The sequence below is a fragment of the Equus quagga genome, chromosome 3, assembly GCF_021613505.1.
Source record: "Equus quagga isolate Etosha38 chromosome 3, UCLA_HA_Equagga_1.0, whole genome shotgun sequence".
In the NCBI taxonomy this organism is placed as follows: Eukaryota; Metazoa; Chordata; class Mammalia; order Perissodactyla; family Equidae; genus Equus; species Equus quagga.
Window position 1 is genome coordinate 152,865,420 of NC_060269.1, and position 18,778 is coordinate 152,884,197.

The following is an 18,778-nucleotide window of genomic DNA, read 5'->3' on the forward strand; positions in this document are numbered from 1 at the left end:
GAAGCGAAAAGCCCCAAGGAGGAAGCGTGGAGGCTGCTGAGAGCTGGAAAGTGCCTGAGTTACTTAAGCTGGTCCTGCCCCACTTAACCCCCTGTGGGGCAGGCACTGGGCCAGGCCACCCGGGGTGCGATCCCGGTTCCAACGGATCCAGGCAAGTCAGGGACTGCTCCCTGCCTCAGTTTCCCCACCTGTAAAATGGAGACGGTGCACATACCTTGTAGGGTTGGTGTGAGGACCAACTCGCTAATACCAGTGATAGTTACTAAGTGTGGGACCTTGCAGGGTGGCTCTTGGGGCGGCTACCACCAATAGTCCCATCTCTCCAGGCCCCGGTGGCCCAGCCTGAGCTCCCACCCTGTGCAACGTGGTCTCCCGGTCATCTCCCTGGACACGCGGCACACCCAGAATCATCATGGTATGCCAACGCCATGGGGGCCACAAAGGGATGACGGATTCCCGGCCAGACTCCCACCCCAGAGTAGAGCCTCAGAGCAAGGGGCGAAATGGACCACAGACCATCAGAAACGTGACAGGCGGTCAGCGCCCTGGAGGGGAGGCCCAATCTCCTGGATAAACTGAAATGCTCCGCACCGAACGCCCGCAATTCGCACACTCCACTCAATTTGCTGCTGAGAGGAAGCGAGACGGGGCCTTTGCACGGGCCACTCCCCTGCCTGGGACGCCCCACCCATGGGTAGAGCACTAGAACGCCCAGCACGAGGCAGGGGCCCCCAGCAACCCTCGCCTCAGCAAGGGCCCCATCTCCCCACCCGCCCCAGGCTGGCCCTCCCTCTCTGCCCCTTTCAACCACCACATTGATAACAATGCTGGATCCACAGGGCCCTTCTCACCCTCACGGCTGCTCACTCAGCTCACCCTCTCTCAGCTGGACCACATCTGGAACCTTCCCATGGCCCCTGCCTCAAACCCATCTGCACCCTGGGGCCAAAGTTATCACCCTAAACACAGACCTGCTGGTGGCACTCTCCTGCTCAAGCACCTTCAGTGGCTCCCTGCTTCCCCGGGAATGCAGTGCAAGCTCGGGTCCAGCCTCCCAGGCTCTTCGTAACCCGGAACTGCTTCTTCCTTCTGCAGCCCCACCTCACAGGATCACCCGTCCAGGCTTGACACACATCTGGAGCACCTTTTCTCTTCTCCCCACCTCTCCCCAACCCTGTGATAGCTGGGCTAACTCCTATTCACCCTGCAGAGGCCCCCCTCAGGCTCATCTCCAGAGAGCCTCCCCAACGCCCCTGGGCTGGAGTCTGTGCCCCCCGCCCACCCCTCACACACCCCCCCAGTGGGCTGTATGTCTCGCATCCGTCGCACACAGGCTCTGCGGCTGCCCGGCCCAGCCATGTGCTCCCTGCTCTGACCCCTGCACCCAGTGCCTAGCACAGAGAGGCCACTGAACACATTCCCTCCTCCCCCCCAGTTCCTGGGGTCAGAGGCCAGCGCTTCAGCCAGCTCTGTCGAGACCGCCCAGCATTTGGACCACAAAGTCCAAAAGAGCCCCTGGAGGGCTTGTCAGAGCTGGACAGAGGCAGCGTTTTAAACACACAGCAAGAAAGTCTCTCCTGGTCTGGGCTTCGTCCTCGGCTCATTTCAAGACGCTCACTGTGCCCCAGGAGGCTGCAGGAATGCCTGGAGGGATGGACTGGACCCAGAGGAGACGGAGGAGCAGCCAGCAGACGGCTGGGCACAGGGACAAGGGCGGAGCGTTTCCGAGGGTCACCGTTCACCACGCGCCTCTGCCACAGACTCAGGGACCAGCCCCGGGCCTCGGTCTCCGCCACCTGCCACGTTCCCCAGCATCCAAGGACCCTGATCCTTTGTGAATGCAGCCAGGGCTCAGGGATGTGGAAATGCCCTCGACGTGCCCTTGACAGGAGGACCCGCCAATGCCGGGGACCGAGACTTCCTTTGGGCCTCCTCCTCCTGGAAACTCCTACTCATCCTTAGGCACAGCCCAAATGCCCTCCCTCCACCCCCCCACCCCCAAAGCCTTCCTTTCCCAGGCTCTGGGCTCCAGGAGGACCCCCCCACCTGGACAGTCCCTGAATCTCTGGGCCACCCCACCGTCTGTCCCTGCACGCAGGCCCAGGTCTCGTGTGTGCAGTGCCTACGCCCTGCAGCCCTAAACACACAGCGGGCCATGACAAACCCAGAGAGAGGGAATCAGGCCACAATGGGGGACCTCAGGCTTCTGGCCACCAAGCCCACCCCCAGAATGAACCTGAACAGGCCGCTGTCCACGTGGAGGCCACAGAAAGCAAACGTCCACCGTGAGGTACCCAGAGCTGCACGGAGCCCCCGCGCACCTGGCCAGGTCCTGAGAGGTCTCAGCCACACAACCCGGTCATACCTTCCCGGATGCCTCTCCCATGCCTGCCAGGGCCTGCCGCCCCCTTCACACCCTCCAGGGCACATTCCTGCCACCCAGTCACACCGGACGTCTCAGATGGGCCAAGGAGACCAGGGTCGCTGTCTGCTGCTCTCTTGAGACTTGTCTGGGACTGAGGGCCAAGGAGCTGTGGTTCTTGGGGCCCTGGGGCCAGGCTGGGACCTGTACCAGGGGACGGAGAGGATATCAATTCCCTACACCCGAGACCTTCCAGGGCCTTCCAATGACTCTGGCCAGCTCTCTGTCCTCCAGACTAAAGGTGCCCAGGGCCCACAGACACATCACGGTCCAAATTCTGGAACCTTCACAGTCCAGGTGACCCCTGCCATGGGCTGGATGGTGGCCCCCAAAAGATGTGTTCCCATCCTGGAACCCATGACTGTGACCTTGTTTGAAAAAAGGGTCTCTGCAGATGTGAACAAGCGAAGGATTTCGAGATGAGCTCATCCTGGACTATGGGGTGGCCCAAAACCAACGCCTGGTGACCTATCGGGACGGAGAAAAGACAGGGAGAATGTCATCTGAAGACAGAGGAGAGACGAGAGCGATGGGGCCAAGAGCCCAGGGACTCCTGGAGCCCCCAGGAGCCAGGAACGGCAGGAGGGACCCTCCCCAGAGGCCCCAGAGCCTCTGGTGGCCCAGCCTACACACACCGGGACTCTGGACAGAAATGGGAAGGATTCGTGTGCCTCGTTCTAAGGCTCCAGTTGGTGGGGATTCGCTGCGGCAGCCCCAGGACACTGACCCCCACTCCTCCCTGGACCTAAACCACCCGCCCTCCACCCAGGTCCTGAGTGGTCTGGTGGTCCGACCACATGAGCAGGGGGCCCGTCCCTCTGCGACGCAGCGCTGCATGAGGACGTCCTCGCTCGGCTGAGGCGGTCTCCCGTGACAGTCTAAAACCAGCCTAAATCAGTGGAGCAGGGGCAAGCTTGTCACTGGAGAACAGAGCTTGGTGGGCCCCACGGGAGGGCAGAGGGACGGGATGGGCTGGCCCAGCCACTCGCTCCCCTCCAGTGTTCTCCCGCCGTCGGCCAGTGGCGCAGGATGGGAGACTGAGAATCCCAAGAGTGTCTGCGCTCTGGGGTCAGCGTCCCACTGGGGGACGGAACAGGCCCGGCTTGAGCGCTGAGGGTGGAGGCAGGTCTGCCGGACCAGCCGGGGCTGCGCACAGAAGTCATTCGAGGCCTCGCACAGAAGCCCCAGGAGACCCTGTACCAGCTCACTCTGGTTTTTAGGCAACCCAGGGAAAATACAACAGCGCGAGGTCCAGCCTCCGCTCTCGCAGGAGCCACTGCTGGACGCCCGGATGTTTACAAGCCGACAAGAAGCCCACCCACACCGTGAGTCCGGAGTTCAAACTCTGAGACCTGAGAGGAAAATACCCAGTGGGCCCTATGACATTAGATCCACCAAATAGCACGGTCTCCAAGGAAATGGTCCCCCCGCCCCCAACACCGTGGGGCGCACACCAGCGCAGCCCCGGCAGTCTGCACTCCAGTCCTTCAAGAAGCCACAAAGGATCCCGTCTGAGCATCAGCGCCAGGAAGGCCTGAGCCCGGGAGTTCCACCGTCCTGGGGGCGAGCAGGGAGCGGCAAGCATGCAGGCCTCCCTCCACCAGGGCGCCCCACAGCGAGGGGATCTCGGGAGCGGAGGGCTGCCACGTGCCGGGACAGCCCACTGTGGCGTGTGGCACCCAACCACCCAGGCAAGGGAGAGAATAAAGCTGGGTGAGGCTCCCCCACACCTCTCTTTGTTCTGGACCCCCAAGTGCCACGACCTCTAATGGGCCAAAGACAAGGGAGTCCGAGGGCTCGTCCAGCAGTCTCTGACCGCGGGCCCAGCCGGCCCCACCACACCAGCCCAGAGCAGCGGTCCAACAGCTGTGCTCGCCTCCCACTCAGAACCCCAGGGGAGGGAAAGGCACAGGCCTGGCCGCAGTTGAGGCCCTTCAGACTCTGGCTGTGGCCACCCCACTGGCTCCAGAGGCAGCTGCCCCACAAATCCACCTGCACCTCTGCTCATCACCCCCTCCTGCCTCCTTTTGCATCTCCAAATTCATAACATCCCCCAAGCCCACAACCCAGCGAGCATTGTAATATGCAGCTGCTGCAGATGTCCAGCTGCCTCGAGCAGGAACTGGACCCTCGCCTGCTCGTTCATGTCTTCATCGAGCATCTTTGTAGTCTGTGTCTCATCTCCTCACAGGCTGCCCCCACAGGGCTGGCTCCTGCCACAAGACCCACTGGGTTTGTTCCCAGTGCCTGGCACAGCCGATGGAACATGGGCCCAATTAGCCTGTTCCACCCCATCTGCCCCTTGCCAGGTGGCCAGCATCCAGCATGACCATGTCCCCACATGCATTCCTTCTGCCCAGAGAATCCAGGGATGACCCAAGCCCAGGAGCCCAGCAGACCCCTATCCAACCTGGCCAGACCGAAAGCCTGTGGCAGGCCCTGAGCCACGAGAGCGCAGGTCAGGGGATCAATGCCCATAATGGTGGGGGGCAGGCAGAGTGAGGTCGCCAGCAGCTCAGAGCCTCCATCCTCACCTTCGCCCCAGGGAGGGGGCGACGATCCTTGTCTGACGGGGGTCCCAGGCTGAACAGGGATGGGGTGCACAACACTGGGCCCAGCGCACGGCTCCCACCCGGGGCCCACCCTCCAACCCAGCACACTGCCTGTGCTTACTGCGGCTGCATGCCCGGTCACCAGGAGGCCACTCGGCCCCACCGCGAGCCCTGGGCAGCCAGCACAGACAGACGTGCTCCTCTGGAGAGAGGATGAAGGGGCTTCGTGCTCCGCCCCCACCAGTGACTGCAGGTCCATATAGGGGCCCAGACGCGTGCACAACTCCTACTCAGCGAACTGTGGGCAGTGAACATTGGAATAACCCCCCGTCCCCACGGGGCCCCAAACTCCCGGTGGGAGGGGCAAGGGTGCGCTGCTCCAGCCAGGCCTCCGAGCCTGGAGGCCAGCTCGCTGGCGGCTTCTCCACACTCACTCCAGTTTCTGCACTCACCTCGCCTAGGACATCACTGCAGCCCTCGGGGACGCCCTGCCCTCAGAGCTTGGGCAGGGCCCCCATCTGTGACACCCGGGCAGCTCCTCCTGCCCCACCATGCCCCTGGCTGTGGGGGCTCACAGATGGTGGGAGCTGGTCTGTCCACAGGGAATCCTTGGTCCACAAATGTGTTTCTCAGTAAGTCCTTGATAAGTTTATTCTTTTTTTTCCCGTTAAATGCAAACATGAGCAGCTCTGACGCTCTGTGACCTCAGACTCAGAGCCATGAGCTGTGACGTGAAGGCCTCGCTCCGGAGATGCTGAGCGCCTCCTGTGGGGGCTTCGTGCCCCTCCCTCCACCCGGAAGAGCAGGGGCAGCTGAGGGTCTGGATTCGGCGCTAAGCACCGGATCTTTGGGAGACAGAACCTAGCCGGGTTTCAGAGACGCCGGCAAAGCGAGCCTGCGAGGGGTGGGCTGGCTCCAAGCCAAGGTTTGCAGGGAAAGCCGAGAGCCCTGGAGCTGCCTGGGGTCTGGGGTCCCCACAGCCAGCATACTTACAGTACCCACACCTGGTCCCGCCCTCAAAGATGAATCCGTTTGGCACGGCCCCGTAGCGCCGGAGGTCAGACAGCTTCCACTGCCCCGTGACGGCCGGAGGGACGTCCCTGGCCACGACGAGGATGTCATTGCAGAGGTGGAGAGTGGCAGGGCCGCTTTCCAGCTTGGTGCCTGGAGCCACCGTCACGTGGAACCTGTGCACTAGGGGCCGGGCAGAGGCGAGAGGGCATCACCGGGGGGTGGAGGAAGGAGGGGAGGAGCACCCCAGGCGTCAGCTCCCTCGGGCAGGGCAGCCCTGCACCACGGCCCTGCCCTCGGCAGCGGCTCCCAGAGCGGTGTCCAGCCCTGGGGTGGCTTTACTCACCTCCCCTACCCTTCGGGACCACTTTGTTCATGGGTGCGGGGGGCAAGTCCTCAGAGGGGCTGCCCTGACCACCCTTCCCATCCCTGCCCCAGGAGCTGGCCTCGGCGAGCTCTTCACACGGGACGGCTGACAATACCCTTTGTCGGGATCCCTGTTCACAGAGCACCTCCCCTCAGGAAACACCCCACCAGGGGCAGCTGGCATCGTCCCATTTCATAGATGGGGAAACTGAGGCTCAGGGAGGCCCAGCCTCCGGTCAGCTCACAGAAAGTCTAGGATCTGCCTTACAGCCCAACCTGGCCACAAGGACACTCAAGAAACCGCGGACCCTCCACTCTCCAGCTAGGGGCTCTCCCTGGCGCTGAGCACGACAAACGGCTCCCCGCGATCTCGTCCACCTCCTCCACTCGGCCCTCCAGCCCTGACGCTGCTCCGAGGAGGACAGAGGAGCTCTGCTCACCCCAAATGGCGCCTCTCGGAGGGGGTGGGTGCAGCGTGCAGTACGGCCCGGCAGACAGTGGCTGGCCCGCCTCAGCCGCCACCTGGTCTCCAGCCCTGAGGCAGCAGGCCATCCCACCCGTCTCCTCCTCCCTACTGAGCCCCACCCCGAGGTCCTGCAGTGGGGGTGTCGAGGGGCTACTGGGCAGGGACATCAGGCGCACCTGGTCCCACGTGGCTGGGCGTCAGCGAACCCATCATGACGTCCTCATCGTGATTTCTATAAAGGCGCCATGAAAGTGTGCCAGCTGCATCTGTGCAAGAACTGCCACCCCGTAGGAGCAGAGGGAGCTGTGCCACCGAATCGGGCTGAACCGGCGGGAGCCCCCAACTGGGGAACCTTCTGGAAAGGTGTGGCTCTTCCTTCCGGCCCCTGCGCCCTCTGAGCCGTCCACCCGCCCCCTGCACGAAGCGCTGGTCTGGGGGCTCCTGGAGGTGGGAGGGGCTGCTGCCCGGCAGGGCTGGGGCGGGGCGAGCGAGGCCCTCACCTCGGGCCCAAAACACTCCTCGGCCCAGATCAATGATACTTGAATGATTATTTAAACAAAGAAAAATTGATGCAAAAGTCCATGATGAACCAAATCTCAAATGTTTACAACAAAGACAAGGCCGGCCAGGGTCCTGGGGTCGAGTGAAGTGCACGTGCGGGCTCAGAGCTGGTCTTTATTTTAAATGGATTTTGAGTTTTTTAATTACTGTATTAAGCTATCACTGATGCTGACGGCTGTGTGTTCTGGCGTCCGAGGCGAGTCCGGGCCTGCGGCTTCACTGCTGTCCGCAGGGTCGGCCCCCACCATTCTGCTGCTGGGGGCTCAGTCCCGTCCTGGCGCAACCAGGGCCGCCCGCCTCTGCTCGCACAGCCGGGAGTGGGCAGCTGCCACCCCGTCTGCCCACCGGCCGCCCTGCAGGGCCGTGAGGGCCCGCCCTGTTTTCCTCCCTCCCCTCCTTGGCCTTGTCACCCTGGGACGGTGACACTGTGACATCCCTCCTCGCACCCCAAGCACAGAGCAGGGTGGAAGAGGTACTCAGATACTGCTGCACGTGCCCTGGAGTCACGTCCTGGCCTCTGCAGCCCGTGGGTACGGGCCCCACGGGACACTTAAGGGTGGAGCTGTCCCCTCGGATCCCCGAGCCCTGGCGTCACTCACCCTCGCCAAGTGCGTAGCGGATCCGGGCGTCCCAGGCACACATGGCTTCCCGGCTGTCGAAGCCCAGCATGACGGCCTGCGACAGGCAGATGATGGCGAGCGTGTGGGCCAGGCCCTCGTAGGGCAGGCCGGGCTCCAGGCCACAGATGTCCTCCAGCGTCAGGCTGCTGCGCTCCCGGAGGCCCTTGGCTCGCTCCGACTTGTCCTTGTAGGCCAGCATCAGCAGGCAGTCTGCGGAGGTCACGGGACAGACAGGAGGCATGAGGGGCCATCAGGGGCGCGAGGCCAGCACAGCTGCCACCCCCGAGTCCCCAGCATGCCCCAGACTCAGAGAGTCCTCGGTCAAGGTGTGACCCCAAGCAAGCCCCCCAGCCACTCTGAGCCTCCGTTCCCTCATGTACAAAATTGCATCCCCACCCCACATAGCCTGCAGGCCACACGGGCACAAGTGGGCCCGCAACACCTCGTGGCCCACCCACCCGTCCGACTCGGACCCCCAAGGCTGGGTCCGGGCCCCGCCGGCACATCCACCCTGCCCCGGACGCTAGGCTCCTGAGGGCTCCTGGGGGCTGCAGGAGCTGTGGTGGCCCAGGGGACGGGCATAGAGCCTGTGGGGCACCCGGACCTTCAGCCTGTGCCCCTTCCTGCCACAGCAGACCCACCTCGCCTCCTGGACTCCAGCCCCGGGAGGGGCAGGCACTGGGCCCCGGGTCCCACTGCCAGACCCCACCCAAGCCCACCCCCGAGGCCCCGAGCAGCAGTCTCCTCCCGGCTGCAGGGGATGTGCCCGAGGCCGGCCCCCTCAGGCCTCTGTCCTCAAGACCCCCCCTTCCTCGCCTCGTTGTAACTGCCGTCCTGTTACTCCAACGGCACAGCGGACCCCGGGCCCAGCTGCCCTCGGCGCAGGGATGCGGTTCCAGACGCCGCCCGCCACCGGCCCGTCTGCCGTGTCTGAGGAGCGTGTGGGGTACGGGCCTGGCGTGAACACCTCGGGGTGAGACCACTGCACCCCACCTGACAGCCCGAGAATTGGGTGCCCCTGCCCTGTGCAGAGAGGGAAGGGGGGCAGCAACGTGTCCCCTCTAATCCTCAGAAAAGCAGGCCCCACAAACCAGGCAAGGACCAGGCCCAGGTGACCTGACTCAGGCAGGTCCTGGCCCACTGGAGATGGCGCATCCCCCTGCCAGGCCCGGACGCACAGCAGGGCCCGGGCGAGAGCAGCCCGGCACCCCCGAGGACCCGAGGCCACCCCTCCCTCCCTGCAGATGAGGCTGCACTCGGCCGACTCCTTCGGAACTCACTGCCGGCCAGAGAGGAATGTCATCCAGGCGGCATAAGGTCATGTGCCATTATGGAAACGTCCCCACATGTGCCACCAGAGGCCCCAGAGGTGAGAACTTCAGGAGGCAGTGAGCACAGAAAGACTTGCAGTAAAGAGCCTCGTGCACGTGATAGGAGAGAAGCCACGAGCACAGAGGGCAGTGACAGAAGGGAGCGCAGCGAGACGGCCGCACCACCCACACCCCCAGACACACCGACCATGTCCTGCCGCCCCCTCCCCACAGCAGGCTCCGCGTCCCTCGCGGTGGTTTTTCTACCCAGTTGTCTATCTCTTGTCACTCTGCTGTCTGTCCCCTACAACTGCCCCACACATGCACACAAAGGTGAGCTCTTGAAGGCAGGCCCACTCCTGCTTGTGCAGTGACAGCCCCATCGCCTGGCACAGAGGAGGGTAGGGATGTGCTGTCAAATGAAAGACCATCGCTTTAGGTGAGGCCTGACCGGAAGAGCAGAACCAGACTATCACCTCCTTTGTTCTAGGCGTTATGCTCCCAGTAATATAGCCAAGAGCGGGGTCAAAAAAAACCTATCTGTAGAGAGCCAGATGGTAATTGTTTTTGGCTTTGTGGACCATACAGTCTCTGTCACAACTATTTGACTTAACGACACATAAGTGAACAGTTGTGTTCCAGTAAAACTTTATCACAGATAGAAGCAGGGGGCCAGTTTTGACTCAGGGGTGCAGTCTGTCGACTCCTGGGCTAGAGTCGAATTTTCTACAACGGCCAGTGCGTCACCCTGCGGCTCCTCACACTCTCCTGGTGCCTCCTGCCGCCGAGCAGTTCTCCCCACCCTGGATGTCTATGTCAGCAAGACTGGTCTCGGGGGCCCGCGCGCCAAGAGCCGACATTTGTCCCTGAGACCCTTTCCCCCCGGCCCGTCCAGTCTTTTTGGATCCCGGCTGTGTCTGAAACGCAGCCATATCCTACTCCTGAAGATCCGGGTCCACGAGCGCCCTCGCGCATCTGTAGTGGGCTGGATGGGGGCCCCCAAAAGGTAGGAGCACATCTGACCCCTGGAACCTGCCAATATGACCTTCTTTAGAAAAAGGTCTTTGCAGATATAATCAAGTTAGGATCTCGAGATGAGCCCCTCCAGGATTAGAGTGGGCCGAAATCCAATGACCGTGACCTAAGAGGAGTGGAGGAGCCACGTGAAGACAGTGACGGCTGGTGCGCCACAAGCCCAGGAGCACCTGGACCCGCCGGGCGAGAGTGGGAGGCGGGAAGGGGCCCCCGAGCTCCTCCAGCAGGAGCCGGCCCACCCGCACCCGGACTTTGGGCGGCTGACCTCCAGGACTGAGAGAGAAGAGCCTGCTGTCTTAGGAGCCCCCAGGTTGGTGGCGATTTGTTACGGCCGCCCCAGGAAACGAAGACACCCCAGGTCACGGGTCCTGTTTTCACACGTGAGCAACGCAGGTGAGAGGCAGCTGTGTGGCCTACTCCGAGGGAGCTGACCGCCTCCCTGCCCACCCACGGCCACAAGCCTCATGGCCCCTTGGCCCCATGCCCCAGCCACGGCCCCGCCCTGTCCCTGCCCCAGCCCCTCGGGCCACAGATGGACCCTATCTTTAAATCCCCTCCTGGGGGGAGGGCCAGGCAGCGCCAGGTGAGGAGAAGGGCAATTCTCGGCCTGGGGCCAGAGACAAAGCAGGAGCAGGGGAGACAGTGCCAGCGCCCCCAGGGTGTGACACGGCCAGCCCTGCCAGAGGGACGCCGAGCCTGCATGCCACCACGTGAAGGCCAGCGAGCCTTGTCCCTGGGACGGGTCCCCTGGTCAGGGCGGAGGAAGCCCCGCTGGCCTTCTCGCCCAGCATGCCGGCTGCCCCACACACGGCCTCGGGTGGGCTCCTCTCCAGGCCAGGCGGCCCTGAGGACCCCGAGGAACGCACTGGCCCCCCTTGCAGCAGCAGCAGCCTGTGTTGCAAGCCTGGGGCTGAAGGGGGCCATGGGGCTGCAGCCTGCGGGGACCGGGGACCAGGGACCGCCCTGGCCCGGGGCAGGAGACGAGCACCCACAGGCCAGGGCAGGTGGGGGGGCCACAGTGGAAGGGGGTGGAGGGAGGGAGGGAAAGATGTGGCAATGACAAAAGGTGCCAAAGATGTAAACCACGGCAGGGGACCGACGGGGTGCATGCACTCTCACACTCACACACTCACGCATGCTCACAGGCTGGCATGCACTCACAGATGCACACATACAGACACCCACACACCCGCTCACGAATGCGTGCATGCTCACACATGCATGCACACATATGCATTCTGCATGCTCGTTCTTACACACACACCCACACACACACTCCACATCATCCCCACGGCCACTTCGTGTGCAGGGGCTGACCCGGTTCAAACCCCACATTGGTGACTGGGGACTGTTCCTCAGCTCCTGGAGCCTCTGCTTTCCATCTGAGAAATGGGTACTCCCCAGCCCCCGCAGAGCCGAAGCGCTAACAGAGCCCGGCCTGGCCCGGCGAGGCTCTCAGCAAGTGCCACCCCTGCCAGCGAGCACAGAGCAGGACGAGCAGGGGAGCTCGGCCAGGGCCTGGGCCAGTCCCATGTCATCATCAGACAGAGAAGGACTGGGTTTGGCCGTAGAGGACCCGCCCCCTGGACTCAGCGGGCCCTGCCTCCAGCAACTGCCACCTGTAGTGAGCAGGGCCGGGGGGCCAAGCTGGGGGAGGCCAGTGCCCCATGGGCACCTCGGACCCCGCACAAGAGGCCTGACACTGACAGAACCCCACGCCGGGACCCCCAGAGCCCACCACGCCTCTCGCTCTGCCCACAGCCAGTCCGCTTCCCTGCAGCCCTCAGCCCAGTTCACTCTGCTCGGGAACAGCAGGGACCCAAGGGACTGAGCCGGGTCCCTCAGAGCTGACACCCAAGAGGAGAGGCACTGAAGAGGCAGATGGAGGAGAAACTGCCAGGAAGCACTCAGGGGATGGGAACAGGCACTGATGACAGCAGCTGTCGGGGACCTAAGCTGGGGTCAGAGACTCTCCCCAAGGAGACAACAGAACCACTCCTGAGTGATATAAAGAGCCAGCCCAACAGCCCCAGAGGGAATAGCACTGTGCTAGAGGGAACAGCCAGTGCAAAGGCCCAGAGGCAGGGACCCAAAGGGCCAGCCGGCATGAGGGGAGGGGAAGAGTGGTCCCAGGTGTCAGTGGGGTCCGGCCAGGTGGGCCTGGTGAGCGCACCTGATCCTCATCCCAGTGCACCAGGGAGCCCTGAGGGCTCTCAGCAAAGAGGGCTCTGCCTGGCTGCATGTGGAGAACAGACACAGGGTAACAGCAGAGGCCTCCAGGCTCCTGCGGCTGTTCTGGTGGGAGGTGCTGCTGGCCTAGGCAGAGAGGAAACGGGGGCTGCTCCACAGGAATGCAGTGACAGCCAGAGGAGGCCCTCTCTCTGCCTGAGGCGGTACTGACTCACAGGACCTCCTGGCGGGCGGGATGCGGGGATGGGGAGCCGTGAGGGCGATGCTGGGTGCAGGTGGGGGAAGGGAGGCCTGGGGAGGTGGCTGCCGGCGGGCGGCGGGGGAGCTAGGTGGGGTTCTGTCCAGGACACGTGAGCCGGAGAGGCCCATGAGATGCCGGGCGGCGCACGCAGGCAGCTGGACACGCGCGTCTGGAGTAAAAATAACCGGGGAGTCATGAGCACTCGAGGCGATCACAGCCGGGGGCTGGGCTGCAGGGAGGGCCGGCCGGGCAGAGGCAAACCTCCGGCCTCGGCCTCGGCAGAGGGGAAGCCACAGAGGATGGAGAGCCAGGGAGACGAGGCCGACACCCACGCGGACACAGCTGGAGGCCTGGGACGGAGGCCCGGCAGGGACTGGATTTGGCCCTCAGAGGTCATGGTGACCTTGAGCCAGCGCCTTCAGCAGAGCAGTGTGGCAGGAGCCCTAGGGGACCCTGCTGAGGGGGCAGCGGCCTGGGAATGGGGACTGCTGACCAGGCCAGCTTGCTGGTGCCTCAGATGAAAGGCAGGAGGGGCCCCTCTGACCCTGGCCCAGGCCTGTTGGTGATGCCACCTGGAAGGAAGCGGGTTCGTAGGGTGGGTCTGGGGCCCGTGGAGGGCTGTGCTGGCTCACACAGACGGCGCCCCCAGAGCACAGGCCAGCAGAAGCAGACGGGCCCGACAGGTCCAGGGTCAGCCCTCCCACCCACCATCTGTCTGCCCTCCGCGGGGACCATCACAAGAGCCCGACTAGGACTGTCAGCGTCACACAGTCTGTGCCAGCGGAGCCAAGATCTGAGCCCGGCGCTCCGATTCCCAGTCCTGACCCGGGGCTGCGGGGAGCCCTGGCTGTCTTCCGTGAGGTCTCCATGCGGACAGGAGGCTGAGGCCAAGCCCAGACCCTGCCTTCCAGGGCTCAGTGCCAGGACTGAGGGCGGGGACCCAGTGAGGCTGAACCAACACCCCACCGTCAGTAGCAAGAGCAGGTCTCAAGGGGACCCAGCCCAGAGAAGGGACCCAGACACGAATTCTCCAGCCAGGCCAGAGGTCGAGGCCCCAAGGGACATGTCCCACTGAAGCATTACTCCTGTTTGTGAAGATTCGTCACTTCGTCTAATAAAAGCAAAGCTTTTTCTTTCTCTCACTAACGAAACTTCATTGTCAGAAGAAATGCTCCTGGTTAAGAAAAGTGCCAACGGGAGAAAGAGCCCAGAGCGGAGGGTGTCCTCTGGGCCTGCCCCGGGCTGGGGGTACCTCTCAACTTCCCCTGAGGCCCTCCCGGAAGGAAAGGACCGTCTTTAAAGATAAGAGTCCTGGATTTTTATGACGAGAAGGCGGGCTGGCCCATGCTCTCTCCTTCACAGGCCCCCCCCTTTGCCACATGCAGGATTTGGGGGGGTCCTAGCTGTGGTGTCCTCCAGGATGCCAACCTGCCCCCTACACCTGAGGCCCCCTGGGAGCCGGTGTCCAGGACAAGGGCAGGTGAGGCGGGGGCCAAGGCAGGCCCACCCCAACGCACTCCAGAGAGGGGGCCACATGGGCCCAGAGCCAGGGATGGGAGGGCGGGGGGGGGGGTCAGGAACGCTGACCTGAGGGGAGGGTGGACCAATGGCAGCGCAGCGTCAGCACTGGGCACCAGCAAGGCCGCTGAGAGCAGGCCAGCGTGGCAGGGGGCTCAGCTTGGAGCCCTGCCTGGCCAGCATCTGTAAGAGCATGACGGCAGTCCTCATGCGATGTGAGAATGAAGCGGGCCGCCGCGGTGACCGGCACCGACAGTGGGTGTTCTGAGACACTGGGTACGACATGAGATGATGGGTGCGGCTCAGAGTGGACCTCAGCCCAGAGTGGGGTGCCCTCCACCGCCCTCCATGCCCTCCCACCCTGTCCCCAGCCTCTGCAGCCCTGCGCACGTGGGGCCCCACCTAGAATGTCCTCCCTACTCCTCCATCAGCTCCCCTTGAATGTGGCCAGCGCCCCTGGCCTGGGAGCTCGACCCTCCCGGACCGTGGCGCTCCACCACCACGGCCGCTTTCTCCGCTGCTCCTGGGCATAGGGTAAAACCCAGGAAAAGCTCGATGACCACCAAGTCCGCTACAGACTCAGCCTCTGGGGTGCTGGGGACCCGTTGCCAACCCCCCTGCAGTGCAGAAGGGCCCTTCCTCCACGGTGTTCTCCACGGCCGGGCTGGCAGCGCACCTACCAGGGATCTGATACGCAGATATAATCCACCACCTGGGGCTGCAAATCACCCCCACGTGCACACAGACAAAGACCACCCCCAGGGCTGCTCCTCAGGAGGGGCACCCCTCCCAGGAGCCTCTCTGGGGGCCTGCACAGCCCGGCTCACCACTGTCTCACCAAGCCACACCCGACCCCAGCCAGCCCCGCCTCCAGCCACAGGTGGCCAAAGCCACTCCCCGATCCCTGTGGCCCCTGCCCCCGCCCTCCTCCTGGCCAGTGCCTCCCCACTCCCTGCCTGCTAGGGGCCCCTCTGTCTCCCCAGCCCCTACCCCTCCTCCACCAGGACCCCTGGAGTTCCCCAGGACAAGGACCCCATGGCACCAGGCACTGGTCTGGACAGGAAAGACAGACTGGATGAATGAACCGGGCACGGAGCCCAGGCCCCCTCGGAGGAGAAGCTGAGGCGAGCAAGGAGTGTGTCGCAGCCAAAAGGAGGCCCTCGCGCTGCAACCATGAGGTGCCCAGAGCAGGCTCAGCAGAAGGGACAGAGGAGGGGCCCCAGGCGCAGAAGAAGGAGGACGCCCCCCCGCCCTCCCTGGGAAACGACACACCCCAGGCGTCCCGGAAGACGCTCTGGCAGCCCCGCACGTGTGAGGCAGCGTGCATGCACACCCCCAGCATCCCACACAGACCCCTGGGGCCTGGGCCGGCTCCAGGGCACCTGTCTCAGAAACAGCTGCAGCCGCACAGCTCGAGTCTCCCAACCGCGCCTGAATCCTTGCTGAGGCTGAAGATGCCCAACTTCGGGGCTGGCCGACCCCGCTGGGGGCGCTGGGTGGCGGGGAGAGCTGGGGTGGCGCCACCGTCTCCTCCCGAGAGCTGCTCCCCCACAGCGGGGATTTTACTTTCTCAGACACAGAAGCAGCATTCTGCTCCCACCTGGCAGCCCAGCCTCTGCTCCACCTGGGGAAGGTGGACGGGCCGCCCGGGGTCCGCACCGCCATGCGCATTCGGCTCCAGCGACGCAACTCAAACCCGGAGGCGCACAGAAGCATAAGTTTCGGGGGTGCTCCCTGCTGCGTGATGGGGGAGGGGCGAGAGCAGGCTCCGCCGCCCCCCGCCAGCCCCTCCGGGCCTCAGTCAGCCCTTCTGGAAAGGGGGTCCTCGCCGAAGGGAGGGTCCCGGCGCCCCGGCGCCCGCGGCCGGAGCAGGCCGAGGCCGGGGCGCTCTCCGGTTACAGCCCGCGCCGCCGGCTATTTCGGGCGAGCTGGCTGCGCCCCGGCCGGCCGCGCTGGAGGCCGCCGCGCCCGCCCCTCCGCGCCCCGCGCCCGCGCCCGCTCACCTGCCACCGGCGACGGCTTGCGCAGCACCAGCCACCTACTCTTCCACTGCGGGGACAGAGGGAGCGTGAGCGGCCGCCCGCGCCCCGCGCCCGCCCCGCGCCCGCCGCGCGCCCCCACCTTCTTGCCGTCCCGCAGCTTGACCTGGCCCTCCACCAGCGCCGCCTCGGTCATCTTCTGTCATGGTTCCCGCGGCGCCCGCCGCGCCTCGCCCCGCCGCCCCGCGGCCGCACAGCCCAGGGTCACTTTCAAAATAGCTCCGCGAGGGCCCTGGGCTGGGCCGGCGAGGGCGGGCCGGCGGGCGGGGCGGCGGGCGGGGCGCACGGGGCTCCCCGGGCCGCCTGGGGCGTCCCCGCCGAGGTGCGCGCACGGCCACCCGCGGCCCCTCCGCCCCAGCGCCCCTCTGCCCCCTGCGCGGCCCGGCCCGGGCAATGGGCAGGCGGGGCACCTGAGGCCACCGGGGGCCCCCGTCCAGAACGAGGCTCAGTCTGGGGCTCCGACATTGCTCACCCCGGGGGCCGGGAGATGCTTCTCTTCCAAAAGCAAAGAAAACAGCCCAACAAAAAAGGGACACTCCTGCGTCCACATTTCCCAATTTTAAAGTTTGTCTTCAACCAACCTGGCTTCATCCTCTGGCACCTGCCCCCCGCCCGCCACCACCACCTCAGGGCTGTCACCAGACACCCTGACAACAGACCAAACCTGGGACCACCCTGGCCAGGACACTGCCCAGCCCCCCAGCACTCCGGCGCTCCCCTCAGGGGGCCCCCACTCCCTAGGCAGACTGTGAAGGGGCGTCTCTCCGTGTCACTCTGCAACGCGGCCCCACTGCAGGTTGCTGCCTGGTGGTGGGTGGGGCCCGGACCCACTGTGCCCCACAGTGCCCCAGGTCTCCGTGTCTGGTCTCCCCACCCTGGACTGGGAGCTGTCCCGCTGGGTGCTGGCCTTGCACCCCCGCCCCACCCCCCTGGATGGCTTGGAGGAGCTTGCTGCTTGCAAAGGCACTCTGGGAGCCCCCTTCAGAGGGCCCTCTGAGCTTCTACACGTCCCCTCCTCCCCCTGTGGCTCCAGGCCAGAAGCTCCCCGACCTTCCTGAGCCCAGGTGGTTTGGGAGATGTGGCAGGTCTACACCCTGGACGTCAGCCCCCATCTCTAAGACGGCCTCCAACACCTCTGCCTTCAGGAGCACCCAGCAGATAAGGGGACAGCAGCAGAGCTGGGGGCAGCACCCTAGAGAAGCAGTGCACCTGTTCTTCCTCAAGGGGCTTACGTTCCAGGCGGGATAAGAGTGAAGAGATAAACAGTGTCCTATTGGCGGGAAATCCGCACTGGCAGGACGAACTGGCGTTCATGGGGCATGTGTGTGGTCTTCATCCTGTCCAGGCCCTTGGGGTGGCTGGGTCCTGTCACTCACAGAGGGAGCTGAAGCTCAGAGCCGAGAAGTCTCGCCAACCAAGACTGACCCACGTCAGCTGAGCCCGGAATGGGAGCCATGGGGGCAGGCAGAGCCCTGGGGTGGAGTCCCAGCTCAGCAGCTCCATGCTGAGTGCAGAGGGCCAGGTCCACGCCCTCTGGGAGCCCCCTTCCCACTGTCCCCGGGGATCTGAGAGGACAGGTCCCTGGTGGGCCACAAGCCTAACCCTGATGCCCCGGGGAAGTCTCCTTGGAGCCTGATGCAAAGCAGGGTCACACCAGGCCCAGGAGGCAGCTCTGTGTCTCCCCCATCCCATCCCTCCACCCTCCAGCCCATGTCATGTGTGGGCCGCCAGCCGCCTTCCACAGAACAGTTGCCCAGCCATAGAGCCCCATTCATGCTCCCCATACATCTCAGGCCCCCAGGGGCTGGCCTGGGGACAGCCGGTGTGGAGCCGGATGGCGGATGGGGACTGTGGCCACCGACGCATCCGCCACGCCGGGAGCCTGGCACATGGTCATCCCTGCAGGGAGGGGCAGTGTCCTGCCACATTCCAGAGTGCTGGCCGCGACCCAGGCTGCTGCCCCGCCTGGCAGCTGCACCTGCTCCCGCACTGGCCCCAGAAAACGCGGGCCGCGGCTGGGACAGACAGCTCCCCTCCCCCTCCGCGTGGCGCCAGGCGGCTGGAAGGCAGGAGGGCTTCCGGTCTGGCTCCCACTCCCAGACCCGGGGTGGGTTCCTGGCCTCTCTGCTCCTCAGTTCCTGCTGTGTCCCCAGAAAATTCATGTGTTGAAGCGCAACCCCCAAAGGGACGGCATTAGGAGGCGACCAGGTCATGACGGTGGGCCCGTGGTGGGATTGGTATCCTTCTAGGAAGAGACACGAGGGGATGATCCCTCTCCGCCACAGCAGGAAGGTGCCCAGCACAGCAGAACCCAGCCGTGTGGGCACCCTGACCTCTGACTTCCAACCTCCAGAACCGTGAGAAACGAGCGTCCGCTCTTTCAGCCATCCCGTCCGTGGCATGTTTGTTATAGCAGCCCCAGCAGACGAGTTTCCTCAGCTGTTGCA

At 64.6% G+C, this 18,778-nt stretch overlaps 1 protein-coding gene across 3 annotated transcripts in view; it reads right to left on the bottom strand.

Annotated features, from left to right (window-relative positions):
* The window catches only part of DOK7 (docking protein 7), a 35,173-nt gene extending 18,609 nt beyond the window's left edge, over positions 1-16,564 (bottom strand). The window contains exons 1-4 of one of the 3 annotated variants that reach the window (XM_046657440.1): positions 16,438-16,536; positions 16,296-16,341; positions 7,978-8,208; positions 5,968-6,168 (exon numbers count right to left, since the gene is read on the bottom strand). In XM_046657440.1, coding sequence (XP_046513396.1) covers positions 5,968-6,168; positions 7,978-8,208; positions 16,296-16,341; positions 16,438-16,467 — 508 coding nt within the window. In that variant the 5' untranslated portion in view covers positions 16,468-16,536. Of the gene's footprint in view, positions 1-5,967; positions 6,169-7,977; positions 8,209-16,295; positions 16,342-16,413 lie in introns of all 3 variants that reach the window. The other 2 variants (XM_046657439.1, XM_046657441.1) reach the window with 2 other exon arrangements.
* Positions 16,565-18,778: the final 2,214 nt, after the last annotated feature.